Source organism: Panthera pardus, unplaced genomic scaffold (assembly GCF_024362965.1).
Source record: "Panthera pardus isolate Hobbes unplaced genomic scaffold, ASM2436296v1 HiC_scaffold_11, whole genome shotgun sequence".
NCBI lineage: Eukaryota > Metazoa > Chordata > Mammalia > Carnivora > Felidae > Panthera > Panthera pardus.
Window position 1 is genome coordinate 54,916,830 of NW_026526666.1, and position 15,996 is coordinate 54,932,825.

A 15,996-nucleotide genomic window follows, 5' to 3' on the forward strand; every position below is an offset into this window, starting at 1 on the left:
TTTCAGAGATCATCTCAGGCCACTTAGGGGAAGAGCAATAACCACCATTTTTGAGCACTCCAAATACATTGTCATAGTAAATCTTCACAGTATGATCCCCATTTTATAGATCAGAAAACTGAGATTCAGAGAGACTAAATAACTTATGAAAATTATATTTAGGAATTGGCAGAGCCAGAATCAACTATCACATCCAAAGCCCATACTCCTTCCAGAATATCATTCTGCACCTCAAATAATAAACCCTCCTTAGCAAGGGAATCAATTTTGAAAATACAGTATAGCTATCTCTTACACAGTAAGTTTTTAGCTCTCAAAATTTAATGAAGTTTTTCCTCACACTTCATCTCAATTATGTAAGAATATTTAAAAGCAAAACACGTAACCCATTAAGTATGTATATTGAATATACTGTACTAGAATGAAATGATGGTTCCCAAAGTGGAGGGTGGATTCACTCACAGTATCCTGTAGGGGGGAGCTTCAATTTATTCATGGGGCCTCATGGATGATGGTGGTAGAGAGGGGGTGATTCAGTCCCCTACCCTAAACTACAATATACACTATCAATATCAGAGTAAAGGAGTCATCAAACTGCTGGAGGTTTGAATGACAGATGTCTTGGAAAAGTAGATATCTTAAGACAAAAGTGAAATTAAGTTTTAAAAATATCTCTAAATTTTTAAACAGTTACTCAAAAAGATCTGTTGGCTAAAAATCTGAAATGATAGTTATAATACTATAATTCTTCTCTCTCAGCTAAATTTTCAATAGTAATCTTTACGTGGGCAAATACAGAGTCCACCAAATACTTCCAAGTTCAATGTCAAGACTAGGACTAAGAATTAGTCTTGTCTTTAAATCCAATCTATTAATACTTGCACTCGATTCCCTCCAGCAACAAGAGCAACTTTATCATAAAGTCATAATTCCTGATGTATGTGGAAAGGTGATACTGTTGAAGTACCATCAATAAAGAAGATGTTTCATAGTGGTTGTGATTAATTTGTGCTGATCTTGGTACCACCTTGCTCTTGTAACCAACATTTACATTTGCAAGATGGTAGAATTTGAGAGATGGCTTACTGGTATAATCTGTAACAATGGCAGAGGAAGAGGCTAACTGGGCTCTATAAAGACTAAATCAACAGAGACCACATAAACTAGATATAAATTTGTAAAAAAAAAAAAAAAAGTTGTATTAAGTGTATAAGGCTAAAAAGCATGTTATCTTGATCCTAGTTGGAGGGCAATAGCCAAATAATCTGTGATTTCTTTTTTGTTTATATTAAACAGTAGAATCCACATGAATATTTTTTCAGAGAAGACATCTAGTTTCATATGGTTGGGATGACTGCAGGTAAGAGGTGACTATTATGCCAATGGTTACAGTAATGAAAAATAAATTAAACGATTTAGCTTTTTAAATTTTTAAAAAAATTTTTTTTAACGTTTATTTATTTTTGAGACAGAGAGAGACAGAGCATGAACGGGGGAGGGTCAGAGAGAGGGAGACACAGAATCTGAAACAGGCTCCAGGCTCTGAGCTGTCAGCACAGAGCCCGATGCGGGGCTCGAACCCACGGACCGCGAGATCATGACCTGAGCCAAAGTCGGCCGCTTAATCGACTAAGCCACCCAGGCGCCCCCGATTTAGCTTTTTAAAAATGCTTTTGAGGGGGGCACCTGGGTGGCTCAGTTAAGCACTGGACTTCAGCTCAGGTCATGATCTCATGTTTGGTGAGATTGAGGCCCAAGTCCATCTGTGTGCTGACAGCTTGGATCCTGCTTGGGATTCTCTCTCTCCCTCTATCTCTGCCCTTTCCCCCATACTCTCTCTCCTTTTCTCAAAAATAAATAAACATTAAAAAATACTTTTTTATGGTTAAAATAAAGAACATGAAATTCTAACAACCAACCATCCCACAAGACTTTTACTGCCAGTATTGCTTGAATTCAATCCTAGGGGAGGTGGTAGCTAGGGCTCTCCAAGTGGGTCTGAGAACAAGGCCCCTGGACAGCCCTGAAACATGTATACTGAAGATAGAACCCTGATGCTGTCTCAAAGCTTTAGCTTTTGCTCACTTCCTCCCACAAACAATAGTTTTAATGTAAAAGCCAAACCACAGTGAATTCTTTGTTGTTTCTAGATAAAGAAACCCAACACATGATAATATGATCATCTTATAAGGTCATCTTTAATATTAAAATCTAAGCAAATGACTCTTCAATCCTCTATAAGAAACAAAAGGGTTCTATAAAAGAAAGACAGTGTAACAAATAAAGATGCCCCTAACGTTTGGCAAGGTTTGATTCCTCCTCTACTGGAATAATTGAAGCAGAAGCTGGCTAAAAACTGAAGTACCGTAGAGGGGGTTTCCTCATTAGGAAGGTGGGACTTCTGATGGTATGTATTCCAGGTAGGAGAAGGCAGAGAAAACATTCCAGAAAATCTAATCACACTATGAACGTGACATGTCTTATACCTCTTAGATCTCTAATAAATGTTTTTAAAATTCCTTCATTTAAAATGTTAACATGGTGCTTATAAAAGCATTATCATAAAGAAGGGGACTGAAGAAAAGGAATGGGAAGAAAAACGGTCCCCAAACTCTTGAGAAAGACTTGATTTGATCAATTAACAGCCTTCCTCATCGTCATCCCCATGGTCCACTCTTGTCATTCGCTAGACAAATAATTTTAGTTGTTTCTTTTGTGCTCAGCAATGTTAGACAGTAAGAAACTCACAGGGCATCAGTGACAACGCTTCATTCGTTGGCACAGTGGGCTCCAACGAGGCTCAACAAACCTGAGCTAGGAAGTTCCCTAGGGCTTCCCGGAGGAGGCGCTGCCTCCCAGTTGGAGTTTGAGAGCAAAGACAACATCAAGCTTTGGGGGTTGCTCCGGCACTGACAGCAAAGCTCCCTGCGATACCAGGCATACACGCCCCCTACAGAACAGGGTAACGGGCAAAATGTGTTGTCGACCTCTGGAGAAAACTGAGTCGCGCTTACCATTTGTCGAGAGGAGAGAGTGGAAAGGATGGAGTGAGGAAAAGAAGCAAAGCTCCCCTCTTCAATAAGGCGTGCACTGCAGCCCCTGTTGCCAGATCCATCCCAGGAAGGAGCATTCCAAATGCCCGAATCCGCGGAAGAGGGAGAGGCCAGGGCCGGGATGGCCGAGAGAACTTGCCGCGCATTGACGGCCAGGCAAACAGGACCGGGTTGGTGACACTTGGGTCTGTCCGCCACCCAGCCAGGTCTCCAGAGTCCTCACGACCGTCCTTTTAAGACTCGCCAGGGCTGTGGCCTAACTAGAACGCAGTAAACTTGCTCTTGGTTTCCCAGAGATCCCAGGCTGGGGCTTCCAGGCCGCCCGGCCGGGACTTGTTTCGCGTCGCGAGCTCTCTTAAGCGCTTGCAAGTGGGGCGCCGCGGGGGAGGGTGGGGAGGAGAGTCCCCACCGCGCCCTCCGCTGCCCCCACCCCTGCAGCAGGCACCTTCTACCGATGGGTTTTCTCCCTAATTAATTCAAATTCTCTTCTTCCCTCCCTTCAGACAGGGGGAGCTGGAGTCCCACAGGCCGAGCCCTCCTGGCTTGCGCAAAGGTGGAAGGGCGGGGGCGACTGCCGACCCCAGAGCGCTGTGGATGGGCCGCTGACCTGTGGGGTGAAGGGAGGTGCGGGCCTGGAGTTCCCGCCTTCTTTCTTCCCCTCCCAAATTACGAGGCAAGAAAGAACTCTAACCCTCGGTCCAGGCAGAACCGCCCAGTGCTGGGCTAGGGGCGCACCAGCTAGTTGGGGCGGAGCAGCCTGCCAGGCCTCGGAACCACCCCAGGGTCTAGGACTTCGGTCTTCCTGGAGCCGAATCCCGCTCGGCCCAGCGCTTCTCCGTGTTTGTTGTTTGGTGTTTGTTTGTTTGTTTGTTTCCTTTTCTCTGCGCTTCCCAACCTTCTTTGCCCCAGGGTTCAGTTTTTTCCTTTCCTCAAGTCGAACATCCTTCCTAGGTAGAGAAGACTTTTTCCTCCTCTGTTTCTATAGCTTACACTTGGGCTGCTGAGTGACCTTGGAGAAGTCACAGCACCTTCTGGGCCTATGTAAAAAGAGGGGAGGATGTTCTGTAGGACTGTTTTTTCAGAAGATACTTCCGAAATTCAGCCCGGGAGGACTCAGACCAGGGAACGAAGGCGTTTCCTCCTCCTCCCCACCTTGCCACTGACAGGACAAAGCTGTGCCCATCAGCACAATGTCATCTGGAAAAGAAGGTCTTTGAGTACGAGCTTTATATTAAAATGGGGGAGGGGATTAATTCTTATTTTGAGAAATTCTGATGTAAGACACCCCCTCGGGAAATAAAAATAAGATGACAATGCTTTCTTAGGACTTTATGGCTGATTTTGCAGGATTTATTTTCAAATTTTATTCTGTGCAACTGCCCTCCTTGGCTGATCTTGCTCCTGGCAAGCAAAGAATGACCTGTACATTTCTAAGAAGGCAAGGGGAGGGGGTGGTGATAAGAGAGAAGTTGGCGCTAGGTATAACTCTGCCAACTGTTGGGGCAAAGCAAAGGGATGGTGGTCTTTCACACATGTTTAAGATCTGGTTACCTTTAATTCCCCCCGGAGCCCATGTCGTCCGCTAATGGGCGTCTGTCAGCGGAGGGCTCCTGTTTCTCCACTTGCTGCAGAGAGTGGAAACAAAGGGGCAAACAGCAAAGTGGACTGCTCAGCCAGAAAGAAATAGCCAGGCCTCTAGAGCTGGCAATGAGGGCTTCTCCTCAGGCTCAAGGCATGGTAGGACTTAAGACCAGGAGGAGACTCCACCTTTTAAAAGCCCCTTCTCACCAGCCACTTTTCCTTCCAGGTAGACAGGAGCTGGAATAGGTTCTACCACCCTTCTTAGAAAAACCCACTTTTCACACCAAAAACCGAGCTTTTCAAAACCAAGCCAAATACTGCTGGTGTTTGGAACAGAGTTGTTTCTTTGTCCAGAAGCCATTAAAAAATACCAAGCAAACTTCTTACATCTCCCTAGCTCCTTACAGTTTATAAAATATTTTTCACTGGCAACAGTTCACCTAATCCTGTAAGCCAAAGCATCAGGTAGACTCCTCATTCTCACGGTAGAGGTAAGGAAATGGAGAGACTCAAAGAAACCAAGCAGCTTGTTCAAGGTCACAGTCACAAAATGCCTAATCCCTGCTTGAAACCCCCCTCTGCAAGGCCTCTCTCATTTCCATTCCTTCCTGTTATCCCCCCCCCCCCCCATGATTAGGGCCTGGGCACCCAGAGAATGTTCTTACAACCCCTCCCCACCCCAGAAAGGAGAATATTAACTAATTCAGGATGCAGTTTGCCACCATCACAGACACAGGTGGAGTCCAATGGGCACATGGCTTTGGAACGGGCTTTCAGATCACATTTTCTTCTGGACCGTTCTTCAAGGAACCCACATTAAACACCCCCCTCCCTTCAGCCATTGGCCATTCATGTTTTCCTCACTGCCAAGGCTCTTCCTATAAACCATGTAAAATAAATAACCTCAAATATAACTCTTAATTGCTTCCAAGTCGATGTTTCCTCATCACTAAACTTTATTGCTTCCCAATCTTTAAGATAAACTTCCCTCGGGACTCTGTCCCTTTCAGGAGACAGGCTGAGAGAAGCAGCTTCTCCGAGATTCTACCTGGATGTCCCAGACCCGGAAGATGAACAAGGGTGTCAGGGTGCTCCGAGGCTGCGAGGCAAGGAGAAGCCTCCGAGGGCTGGGGCTGGACTCTGGGAGACAAAACGGGTAAGTTTTCCATCTGCTCGTCGCCCCCTACAGGCTGCATCCGCCATCGCAGCGCGAGCCCATCCTAGCCCGTGCAAGTATTTTGCTCTAGCTAGGTTCGTATTTCCCTGGACCTCCGGATTCACCCTCCATTCCCGGAGGGACTGCGTGCGAGGGCTCCACTCAGGGACTCTGCTCTGGATAAGTTCTAAGGACTACAGGCCTCGAAACTGGATTGACATTCTGGAAATGAGTGCTGGAGGAATGGAAACCAGTTTAAATTCGTTTAGCCGAAAGCTAAAATTCTCTCCCATAAAAAAATCAACCCCCTTCCTTTTTCCTTTTTTATTACAAATAAACCTGCCTAAGTGGAATAAAAAGTGGATATCAGTCGTGTTGCCTTTAAATCTCAATGTAAAGGGGGATTTCAGTGCCTTTCGTCGCTGGTGCCAGCGTTCAAACCAAATGTGAGTTTCAACCCTCCCCCCACCAAATGCTTACGTTCATTATATATATTTGCATTTTCCCTTCTGCTCTAAACCTTCGTGGTTTAACAAGCTTAAACCAAAAAGAGCTTTCCAAAGGGGTACAGCCAGGTCTATCTCCCAGACATCTGCCAGCACTTTAAACAGCCGCTGGGCCAGCTTGGGGTCTGGATCTGAGAGTTTCCTATTCTCCAAGAAATAAAGGAAGGGGTCCATCTCCAGGCTCTAGTTCAAGGTTGAGAAGTAGCTAGAAGGAAAGTTTCCGGCGGATCTTTGCTCCTCTTCTCCCTGCCGCCTAATGCATCGCTGGAAAAAGCCCTGCGGATCTCAAGCGTCGGCTTGTGGCGGAGTGTCAAGCTGCGGGCTCAGGCTCGGCCGGTATTGCTGCTATGCGTGGAAATATGAGCGAGTAATTTTATAAGTAACAAAGGATCAGGGATGGAATGAGGCCTCTGTTATCCAATGTCATTTAGAAGCCTTGGATCAGCAGCTTCTTGAGGCTAAAAGTGAATTCAAGAAGCCCTGCCTTTCCCTTTTCCCAGGGGTGTCAGCTAAAATTAGAAATAACCTCTATGTGTTTGCACAAATCATGTACCATTTGCTGTTTGTGTAAAAACCGATTAGCCAGACACAACTGTGAAACAACTTGTTACTTTTATAGCTGCAACACACAAACAAATTTAGATCCGTTTAGTTTTCCTTGTAAAAGGAGATTAGAGGGGACCCGCCCGGAGACTGTGTGGTCCATAATCTCTTCTCCGTGAAGGTTACTGTTGCTTCTTTCGGCCGCAGTTGATTATCAGGTTCTTGTTTATCAGGTTAAACTATCTCACCCCCGGCAGCTTGTTTTATTTTAGGACCCTGATCCAGGAGGAATGTTTACTCAGGACACAATAATGTTTACTGTTTACCAGGAAAACAGATTCGGTATTTTCCAGGACACGTCTTTCAAAGCGACTCCGTAGCCCACGCCTATAGTAGAGAAATAAGGCTCGGATCTGAAGCCGGGAGACATCTCCACCACGAAGAGGCGAGGTGGACGCCACCGACAGGGACTGGCTGTGTTTTGCAAGCAGGACGCGCATGGGGCCGAGCTGACAGCACTGCTACCCGTTCCAGTTTTAAAAAGCGATTTCGCATAAGTAATTGTAACAGCTAAATTAATTACAAAATAATTAGAATTGATGCCGTTTGAGGATATGTTGGTGGTGATGGGAAACGGCTTCCCGCTCTAGATGTTTTCTTTCTACCTTAGTACTTTTAAGGTTACGACAGCTGAAATGCACATTAAAAATAATATAGGAGGACATCTCCCCATTCCTGCCCTATGATCTCTCATTTCACACTAACCTAGCCTAAGTTTATTTAAAAAAAACCAGACTTTTAAAAAAGGGGGGAGGAGGAAGGAATGATGTGCACCTATTTTTAAAAGGGTGTTAAGGCCACTATTCCTTGGCCTTTGGAACACTGCGGGTTGGAGGGAGAGGAGGCATGCACAGAAATCCTTCAGAAATCAAAATTATGTTCTGGATTTATTACTGCCATACAAAAGAGGTATATTATTTAAAAATATTATGAAAGAATAGGACAACTATGTATTATCGATCAGGTTAATATAGATAATACAATTCCACTGCAAAAACTAAACTGCCATAACATACATTTAAACAAAAAACTGGAGTTTATTTACCACTTCCACTAGGGGAATGAAAATAAATACTTTCAAAAATTTAAGACTTAAACGCTAAAATGGGGGGATGTTTGTAATTTATGTTTTTTGAAAGAATAATTGAAATAACCAAGGACTCTCATTATGGAAGACAGAAGTCTGGTATTAAAAAAAAAAAAAGATTGTGCTGTTGTTTAGACTTAGGTTATTTTTTTTTTTTAACGGCAGCTTATTTTTGTCTATAGAAATATCTGGTCATTCATACTTAATGGGTTACTATGAACAAGATCCTCACCCACATTCCATGTAAAAACTAAAAGAAAAATATTAATACGATTTAAATTAGGCATATTCTTTCCCTTCTCCAATTAAATTTTTCCTACACTCAAATTACGCATAGCTAAGTTTGAAAGGGTCATTACTTGAAACTCCTCAAATTTTTGGGAAAGATAAAATGTAAATACAATTTTAAAATATTGTCGTTTACCTCAGACCTCTAAATAAAACACTAGGGTAAGCATTTTAAAAATTTATTTACAAAGTTGTGTACAACACGATGGAATAACATTTAGAATACCATATATATTCATTCATATATAAACAGACTTTTATAATAGAATGACACTTTTCGCCTTTTGAAAATTTTTTTTATATTTAAAATCTCCCAACGTCTCTATACATTTTCTTCTCACATAAAACTGCGGAGAGTGAACCTTCAAAAAAAATGAAAGTTCAGAGCTCTAAATCTACTGAATTTTTTTTCTTAAAAAAATAAGAACCCCAAAAGGAAAGTCAATAATTTTTATACAAATATGTACAAAGAATTTCCCTCCCACCCCCACGGTACTGAGAGCAGGAGCCGTCGGGGTACATTTTCGGAAAATTCGGTTTTTCGGTTTTACCTGTACAGAAAGCTATTCCCGGCGGGCGTGCGGTGTGAGTTTGCTCCGCCAGCCTAGGTGTGCGCAAGGGGGTGGAGGCCGCCGAAGGTCGGTGTTGAGGGGTCGGGGGGAGGAAATGGAAGAGAGGCAGAGTCCGGGATTGGGCAGGGGGGCCGGGCCCGGGGCGGGGCGCGCAGACTAGAAGTGCAGCCACCGCCCCGGGCAGCCGCCCGGCCCTCGGTCCCAGCCACCGGCACGTCCCTATTGAGCGGGCCATTTGGCTTGCGCTGCAGCTGCGGCAGCAGCCGCGGCCGAGGCTGCTGGCTGCAGGAACTGTCCAGAGAGCGGCACGCTCAGGATGGGTGCGATGGTGGCCGTCGTCCGGCTCAGCGACAGCGGCTGGTGCGTGGCCATGAGCGCCGCGGACTGCACGGTCCCGGGCGGCCTCAGGAAGGACTGTGCTGCGCTGCCGCCCCCACCGCCCCCAGTGCCCCCAGTTACCCCGGCGCCCCCAGCGCCCGCCGCCGAGCCCCCGGGCGCCGCCGGGCCCCCGCCAATGATGTTTTCGATGCTGAACGACGGCCGCGCGCTCGGCTCGGACTTGATCAGTGACGCCGTGGTGCCCGCAGCGCCCGCCGTGCCCGCGGCTGCCGCCGCAGCGCCCAGGCTGTTGAGCTGCAGCTGCAGGCCCGGGCCGAGCTGCGAGCCGAAGGCAGCCGCTTTGCGGCCCAGCTCGCCCGAGGGCAGCAGCGGCACGGCAGGCGGCAGCACGGGTGCCACTGGCGGCAACGCGTATGGGTACTGGAGCGCCGCGGCCGCTGCCGCTGCCGCCGCAGCAGCCGGGTGAGAGTAGGCGCCAGCCGCGGCCGCGGGGTGCAGGCCGTAGGGGCGGCCGTAGGGCCCCGCGGCTCCTGCTGCCGCCGCCAGGCTATAAGCGCCGAAGCTCTGCATCATGAGCGCCGTCTGCTCGCGCAGGTGCTCCTGCTGGTGGCGCTTGAAGCGTTTCCGGCGCCGCAGGAAGCTGCCGTTGTCGAACATGTCCTCGGACTGCGGGTCCAGGGTCCAGTAGTTGCCCTTGCCCGGGTTGCCCGGCTCGCGGGGGATCTTGACAAAGCAGTCGTTGAGCGAGAGGTTGTGGCGGATACTGTTCTGCCAAGCGGGGAACTTCTCCCGGTAGTAAGGGAAGCGGTTGCTAATGAACTCGCAGATGCCGCTCAGGGTCAGCTTCTTCTGCGGACTCTGCAGGATAGCCATAGTGATGAGCGCGATGTACGAGTAGGGCGGCTTCACCAGGCTGTTCTTGGGCTTGCTGGGGGCCAGGCCTCCCGCCGCACCGCTGCCCGAGCCGGGCCCGCCGCCGCTCCCGCCGCCCTCCTCGCTGCCAACGCCGCCCTTGCAGCCGTCAGCTTCGGAAGCGCCCGCCTCGCCCCCTGGCCCAGCCCCGGTTCCAGTCGCCTCTTTTGGCAATGCCAGGGGCTGCTGGTGCGGAGGCTGAGGCTGCCCGTGGTGGGGTACCGCTGGCGTCACCTCGTCCGCCTCGTCCAGGCGCAGCTCCGGCGGCCCCACGGGGCTATCGCAGCCCGCGTCGCTGTCCTTCTCCTCGAGCCCGTCGTCGCCCTCGCCCACCACATCGATGTCCACGTCCTCGGCCGTCAGCACCGTCTGGCCGGACATGTCGCTGGCGCTGCCGCCGCCGGAGAGGGTCATCCCTCCTCGGGGTTGGTGGCGGCGGCGGGGAAGGAGCGGCGGGCGATGGGAGTCGTCAGGGGCTGCCGCCGAGCTCAGGGGAAGGGGGCTTGGGTGCTCCGGAAAGATGGGAGAGGGGAGGGGGACGTAGGTGGTTCGGGGCCCTCCCGGCTTGGCTCACACTTAGCAGCCCGGCATCGCGCGGCGCGGGCGCTGCCGTCCGCCCCCCGCGGCCGTGCTCTTCAAACTCCTGCTGTCCCTGGCTCTCGGTACTAGGTGCTCGATGCCGCTCCGGGCCACGGCGGCTTCTCCACGCCGCGCCCCCTCACTTCGCCCGCCTTCCTCGGCCTCTGGCCCGGGCGTGGAGAGCAAGAGCGGCGCAGGCGGGCGCGGGACGCCGGGCGCCCAACAGCTCGGGAGGGCGCGGACAGGGGCAACAGGGGGAGGGGGGTGTCAGGGACGCCGAGCCCCCGTAGTCGAAAGTCCCGTTTTAAGGACTGGCCTGATAGATTACTTTCTACTTAAAGATCCAGCGGGAGGCGGGGCCACGTGACCGCGCGTGACGTCAGGGCCGCGGTGGAGCCGGCCAAACTCAAGTTGGTTCAGGGAATTGTCAACAAAGGGACGAGGGACGCGCAACTCAGCGCCGCACGGTGCGCCAGCATCCCGAGGGCTCCGAGGGTGTCCTGGCCCACTCTGGACCCCAGCCTAGGCTGGAGCCTTGCTCAGGGGTCGAGGGAGCCTGTGGGTGTGAGTGCTGGAGGGTGGTTGTGAGCGCGTGAGGGCGTGGGCCTGGGAGCGTCCGCGGGACCCTGCGGCTCTCGCTGCCCTGCCCTCCCTGCCCCCTCTCCCTTCCCCCTTCCCCACTTTGCCAACACTCCTTAGGCTGGGACTGGGCAACACCGAACGAGATTCTCATCCCCCCCCCCCTTTTTTTTAAAGGAAAAACTTAGTAGCCTCCGTTTTGTTTTTGGGGTTTGATTCTTTTTAGCTCTTGAGTAAGGGCTGCGCATCCGGCTCCGTGTTGCTAATTAGACTTCAGATCCCCTCCTGTCTCGGTGCTCTTTCGGCGGAGACAATTACTGAGGTGACGCGTTCCCTTTCCCCTCAAAGCCAAACCACCTGGGTCCTGCCTTTGCTTTCCCCGCTAGATGTGAGCGTGCTTTTATATATATATATATATATATATATATATATATATATATATATATATAAATTTTTTCCCCGCGCAGCCACAACAGCATCAGCTGGGGTTCCCGAAGGTCAGAAAATAGTTATTGATTAATCTATTAGAATAGTTGCCGAGAGAAATAAAAACGACGTAAAATAACAGGGAACCTATAAATAAAGAGGCTGTAACTAGCAGCTGGGAGTTGTTAAACGACTTAGCAAGTGAAAAAGTCGGAAATGAGGCGCTGGGGAAGGAGCCGGGACTGGCAGCGGCCTGGGTAAGTCGAGTGGAGCGAAGTAGAGGATTCCGGGCCTCCAGTTTGGGCGCCGTGCTCGGACTAGGACGCCGGGAGCTGGCGGTGTGACTTTACCGGGCGGCGGGGCCCAGCCTCTTGGGAATGGGGGGCGGCCTCGAGCATGCGGGTGGGCTAGGCTCTCAGTTGCTGCTAACTCACGTGGATTCTTTCCTCTTAAGGCTTAGGTAAATCCTCCAAGGTTTGACTTCCCGCGGAAACCGGTAGCAGAGCGGGTGGAGGAGGCGAGGATGCGGCTGGTACACGCCGAGTTTCCTTGGCAAGGAAAATCGATGGTAGGAAAGGCTGTGGGGATTTAACTGGGGTTGAGGGTGGAGGCTCGCAAAACCACCACCGGTGCGTGGCATTGCCAGCGCGTGCGCTTGGACCTCGCACCTCGGGATAGTGCTCCTGACCTGCTGAGTCCGCGATGCGCCACCTCTCCTTCCGAAGTTTTAGGCCGCCACACAGCGAGCTGCAAGAGCGGGCCGGCTGTGGCGGGCTCCTTGAAACCCAAGTCCTGTCTGTCCGCTAAGTCCTGGGAGGAGAATTTTGGCCTCACCAGAGGAAGGAGCACAAGGGGAGCGAGCGGTCCGAGAGGAAATAGTTGGTGAAATATTTACAGAAGACGCTGGGAAACCGATTTAATTCCTGGTGGACAGTGGTGCTTCTGATTCCCTCAGTCTGTGTCTCTCACCTACGACGCTCTCAATCCTTGGCCTAGAAAAAAAATCCGTAAACTTACTTCATTATAGGCAGTGAGACACATAGATTGCCTTTCATCTCCATTAGATAATTTCCTGGCTATAACACTAGTCCATTGGATCTCCATTTCGCAGGACGTTCCTGGTTTGTACTGGGGATTGGGGGGGGGGGGCAGTTACTCCATCCAGAGACAGCCGCGGAACTCCAAAGTTTTTTTTTGTGTGTTTAAATGATCCTCCCGATTCCCCTTTGTACCTGACCCTAAAATGTATCTCTGAGTTGATTTCCGCAGCTGCACCTCTTTGTGGCCCCGCAGGTGCGAACCGTTTACAATGCCATCTAGACAGCCTTCCGTGAAACCGACGGGAGTGGCGCGAGCTGGCTGCCCCCTGCACCCGGCTGCAACTGTCCGAGCAACGCAATAATTACAAAAGGAAGGTCGGAAGGACAAAAAAGAAAAAAGAAAGAAATCCGAAATCTGAAATTCAGAAATTACTTTTACATAGCTTCAGTTGTCCAGCTCCAATGCCAGGCGTCGGCCCCAAGCCCCATTACAGCCCAAGAAGCTGGGCTCTTCCTGGACGCGTGCCGTGTGTGTGTGTGTGTGTGTGTGTGTGTGTGTGTGTGTGTGTGTGTGTGTGTTTGAGAGAGAGAGAGCGCGTGAGCATGGGAGTGGGAGTGTAGCGGCTCCGGGGGCTGCCCTCGGCAGCCTTCTTAAAGTAGCCTCCAAATGAGCCTAATTTCGATTCTGCTGTCCGCCAGGGCTGGCTCTCAGGACTCCTCGGCGCGGTTGGTCGCTGCCTCACCCTCCCTCGGCCAAGACCTGGCCTGATCCGTCCATTCCCTGGTGTCTCATTGGAACCTCCCTGGAGGAAGGGGTGGGGGGTGAACAACTCCCAGCCGCCAGTTCCATTTGTTGCGCTTTTTTCATTCGACACAATAAAAGTCAAATTAATTGATTCATACCATTAATTACGGCGCGTAGCGTGAAAAGCAACGCTTCCCCTCGGTTAGAGATCTATTGTGCTAATCTCTTGTTCAATCAGTGTTACCATCTGATGCCGGGTCTGGCCCTTACAGAAACTTTTCGACTCGATTAGCTAAATGATGAGACATGCAGGACCTACTGGCTGCGGCCCCGACGTCCGTCGCCTGTGCCGGCCCAACCGCTTAATATCGATTTCCAGCCAAGGCAGCGGATTTTCCCGCGACCACCCTGGACTGGGGAACCCGCCACGGGTTTCCCCCTTCCGGGCTGACTGTAGCACCAGCGCAACCTCCCGGGGCCGGAAGGAGGCAAAGCAGCGGCCCAGGTGGGAGGCCGGAAGGTTCCCGCAGTCCTCGCTGCGGGATGCAGCCGGGGCGGAAGGGCTGGAGCCCATAGCTGTGCAGGGACCTGCCTTTCGCCGACTAGATTCTGGGCTAAGTAAATCCTGTTTGCCTAGTAATTGCAGTTTGCAGCTAAGAGCCCACAAATCGTCAGTTACTGCCAGACTTCAGGACAGAGAGAGACTGAAGAAGCGAGACAGCTACAGAGAGAAAGTGACACATTAGTCGCGGAAAGAAAAATATGATAGAGGGACCAGAAATATTTGGGGGTGGGGGAGGAGAAATGTGGATTAATATTGTCTGGGTCGCAGAGGGCTACTGGGGAAGATAGAAGGAGAACGAGTACACACACACAATTATTATGAGTGAGAGTATCTACTTGGGTCGCAACAAACAAACTTCCCAAGAGGAATTTAAAGAAGATGGCACCCAGCTGTCTCACCTGTTCAAATGTTTGAAACGTTTCAGCCAAAGGAGAAGGGAATGAGGCTCCCTGCGTTTCTCCTGGGGCCCGTAGAGTCCGTGGTACCCAGCTAGGGAAGCCACCTGAACGGGATCCTTCGAGGGCGAGGTCGTGGCGGTGGTGGAGGGGACCGAGGTTCTAGCAACAGGAAACAAGAAAAGTGGAGTCTGGATCGATAAGAAGGAAATTGAGACGTCTCCGGGGAGGGGAGATTTAGTGTGTTCTGGGGGGTGAAATGGGGGTGGGGGAGGAATAGATGGAACAATTTATGACGGAGAAGAGGAAGTTAATTACAACTTAATTTGGGTTCCTAAGTGGTCAACACTGGAGGAGAGGCACGGTAAGAGTGTGCGGGAGGCAGGAATGGCCCACCTACCCCTCGCCAGGCCCAAGCGAACCCAAGTGCCCTCTTCCTCCTCCTTTAAGTCAGGGTCTATGCCAACGGCTTGAATAAATCGTTGGTCCGAAGTGAGATAGAATCATCACGCCCGTGCGCTGGTGCACTTTTTCTTATAATCCGGGGAGATGTGACCAGTTTCTGGGCAGTAAGGGGTGCCTCCCCCACCGAGAGCAGCCGCCCTCTATAGCAGAGGGAAGGAAACGTGGGTGGAGCCCATTTGGAAAATACCCCTCCTTTCCCTCCACTCCCGCCCCCCACCCTCGTCCCAAGAAACAAAGTCGGCTTCTTCTTGACAATCTTCATAGATATGTTAAACTATTATCAGCCTCTGTTTGGATGGCCACCACCGGGCAAGGTGGGACGGGCTGAGATGACACTCAGGTCCCCAACCCACCCAGATTATTTCTATTTCCAAGTGGGTGGGATTTTCAACTCATTTCCCACCAACCTTGTGTGTGTCTCCAGATCTCTTTGGGGTGGGGGAAAAAAAAAAAGCTAATTTAACGTTCTTGTTTGGATTTCCATCTCAAAACTTCATTTATTTTCAAGGTGTCCGCCACTCAGGGCCCATGCCAAGAAGTACCTATAAATGGCGAAAGACCAAAAGGAAAGGAGGAGAAAGAGAGAGAGGGAGAGAGAGGATGGTTTCGAATTTATTTATATTGGAAATGTATAAACATCCATTCTGTAAAAGGCAACACGTTTAATTAACGATGAGAGAGCAGTTAGGGGCAGAAAGCTAGTAAAATTGTGTGATAAATTTATGGCATTGTTAGCGTGCTTTTAATTATGGCTATTATGTTAATTATTTCACATTAGCATGGAGTTATCAGCAGCATGTCAGATTTAATCAAAACGAGCCTTTCTCTCGAAAATTGTTCTTTTCATCCACGAGGAGAAAGGTCCTGGGCAATATCGCAGCTTAAAAATGACTTGGCATTGAAAGCTCGTGTCTTTCCGACACGGTTTGGAGCGATGCGGCCGGGCCCGGCTGTCCGCTGGGTCCCTCCAGGCTACCGGCAGCTCGCGGAGGAGCCGAGGGCTGGGTTTTTAGGAATTCACCATTTTCACCCCCTTCGGAGCCGACACTTCATCATACGGGTTCATTCTGTCAAACAATATGATGCTGCTCATTTTTATCTGTCC

At 50.1% G+C, this 15,996-nt stretch overlaps 1 protein-coding gene across 1 annotated transcript; it reads right to left on the bottom strand.

Moving 5' to 3' along the window:
* Positions 1 to 8,946: 8,946 nt before the first annotated feature.
* Positions 8,947 to 11,301, bottom strand: FOXD3 (forkhead box D3). The gene has a single exon (XM_019449040.2). It carries the CDS (start codon positions 10,509 to 10,511, stop codon positions 9,066 to 9,068), a length of 1,446 nt encoding a protein of 481 aa, XP_019304585.1. The 5' UTR covers positions 10,512 to 11,301; the 3' UTR covers positions 8,947 to 9,065.
* Positions 11,302 to 15,996: the final 4,695 nt, after the last annotated feature.

Bases quoted from the DNA above. Each gene is read 5' to 3' on its own strand.
- FOXD3 (XM_019449040.2), bottom strand. From the start codon at position 10,511: ATGACCCTCTCCGGCGGCGGCAGCGCCAGCGACATGTCCGGCCAGACG.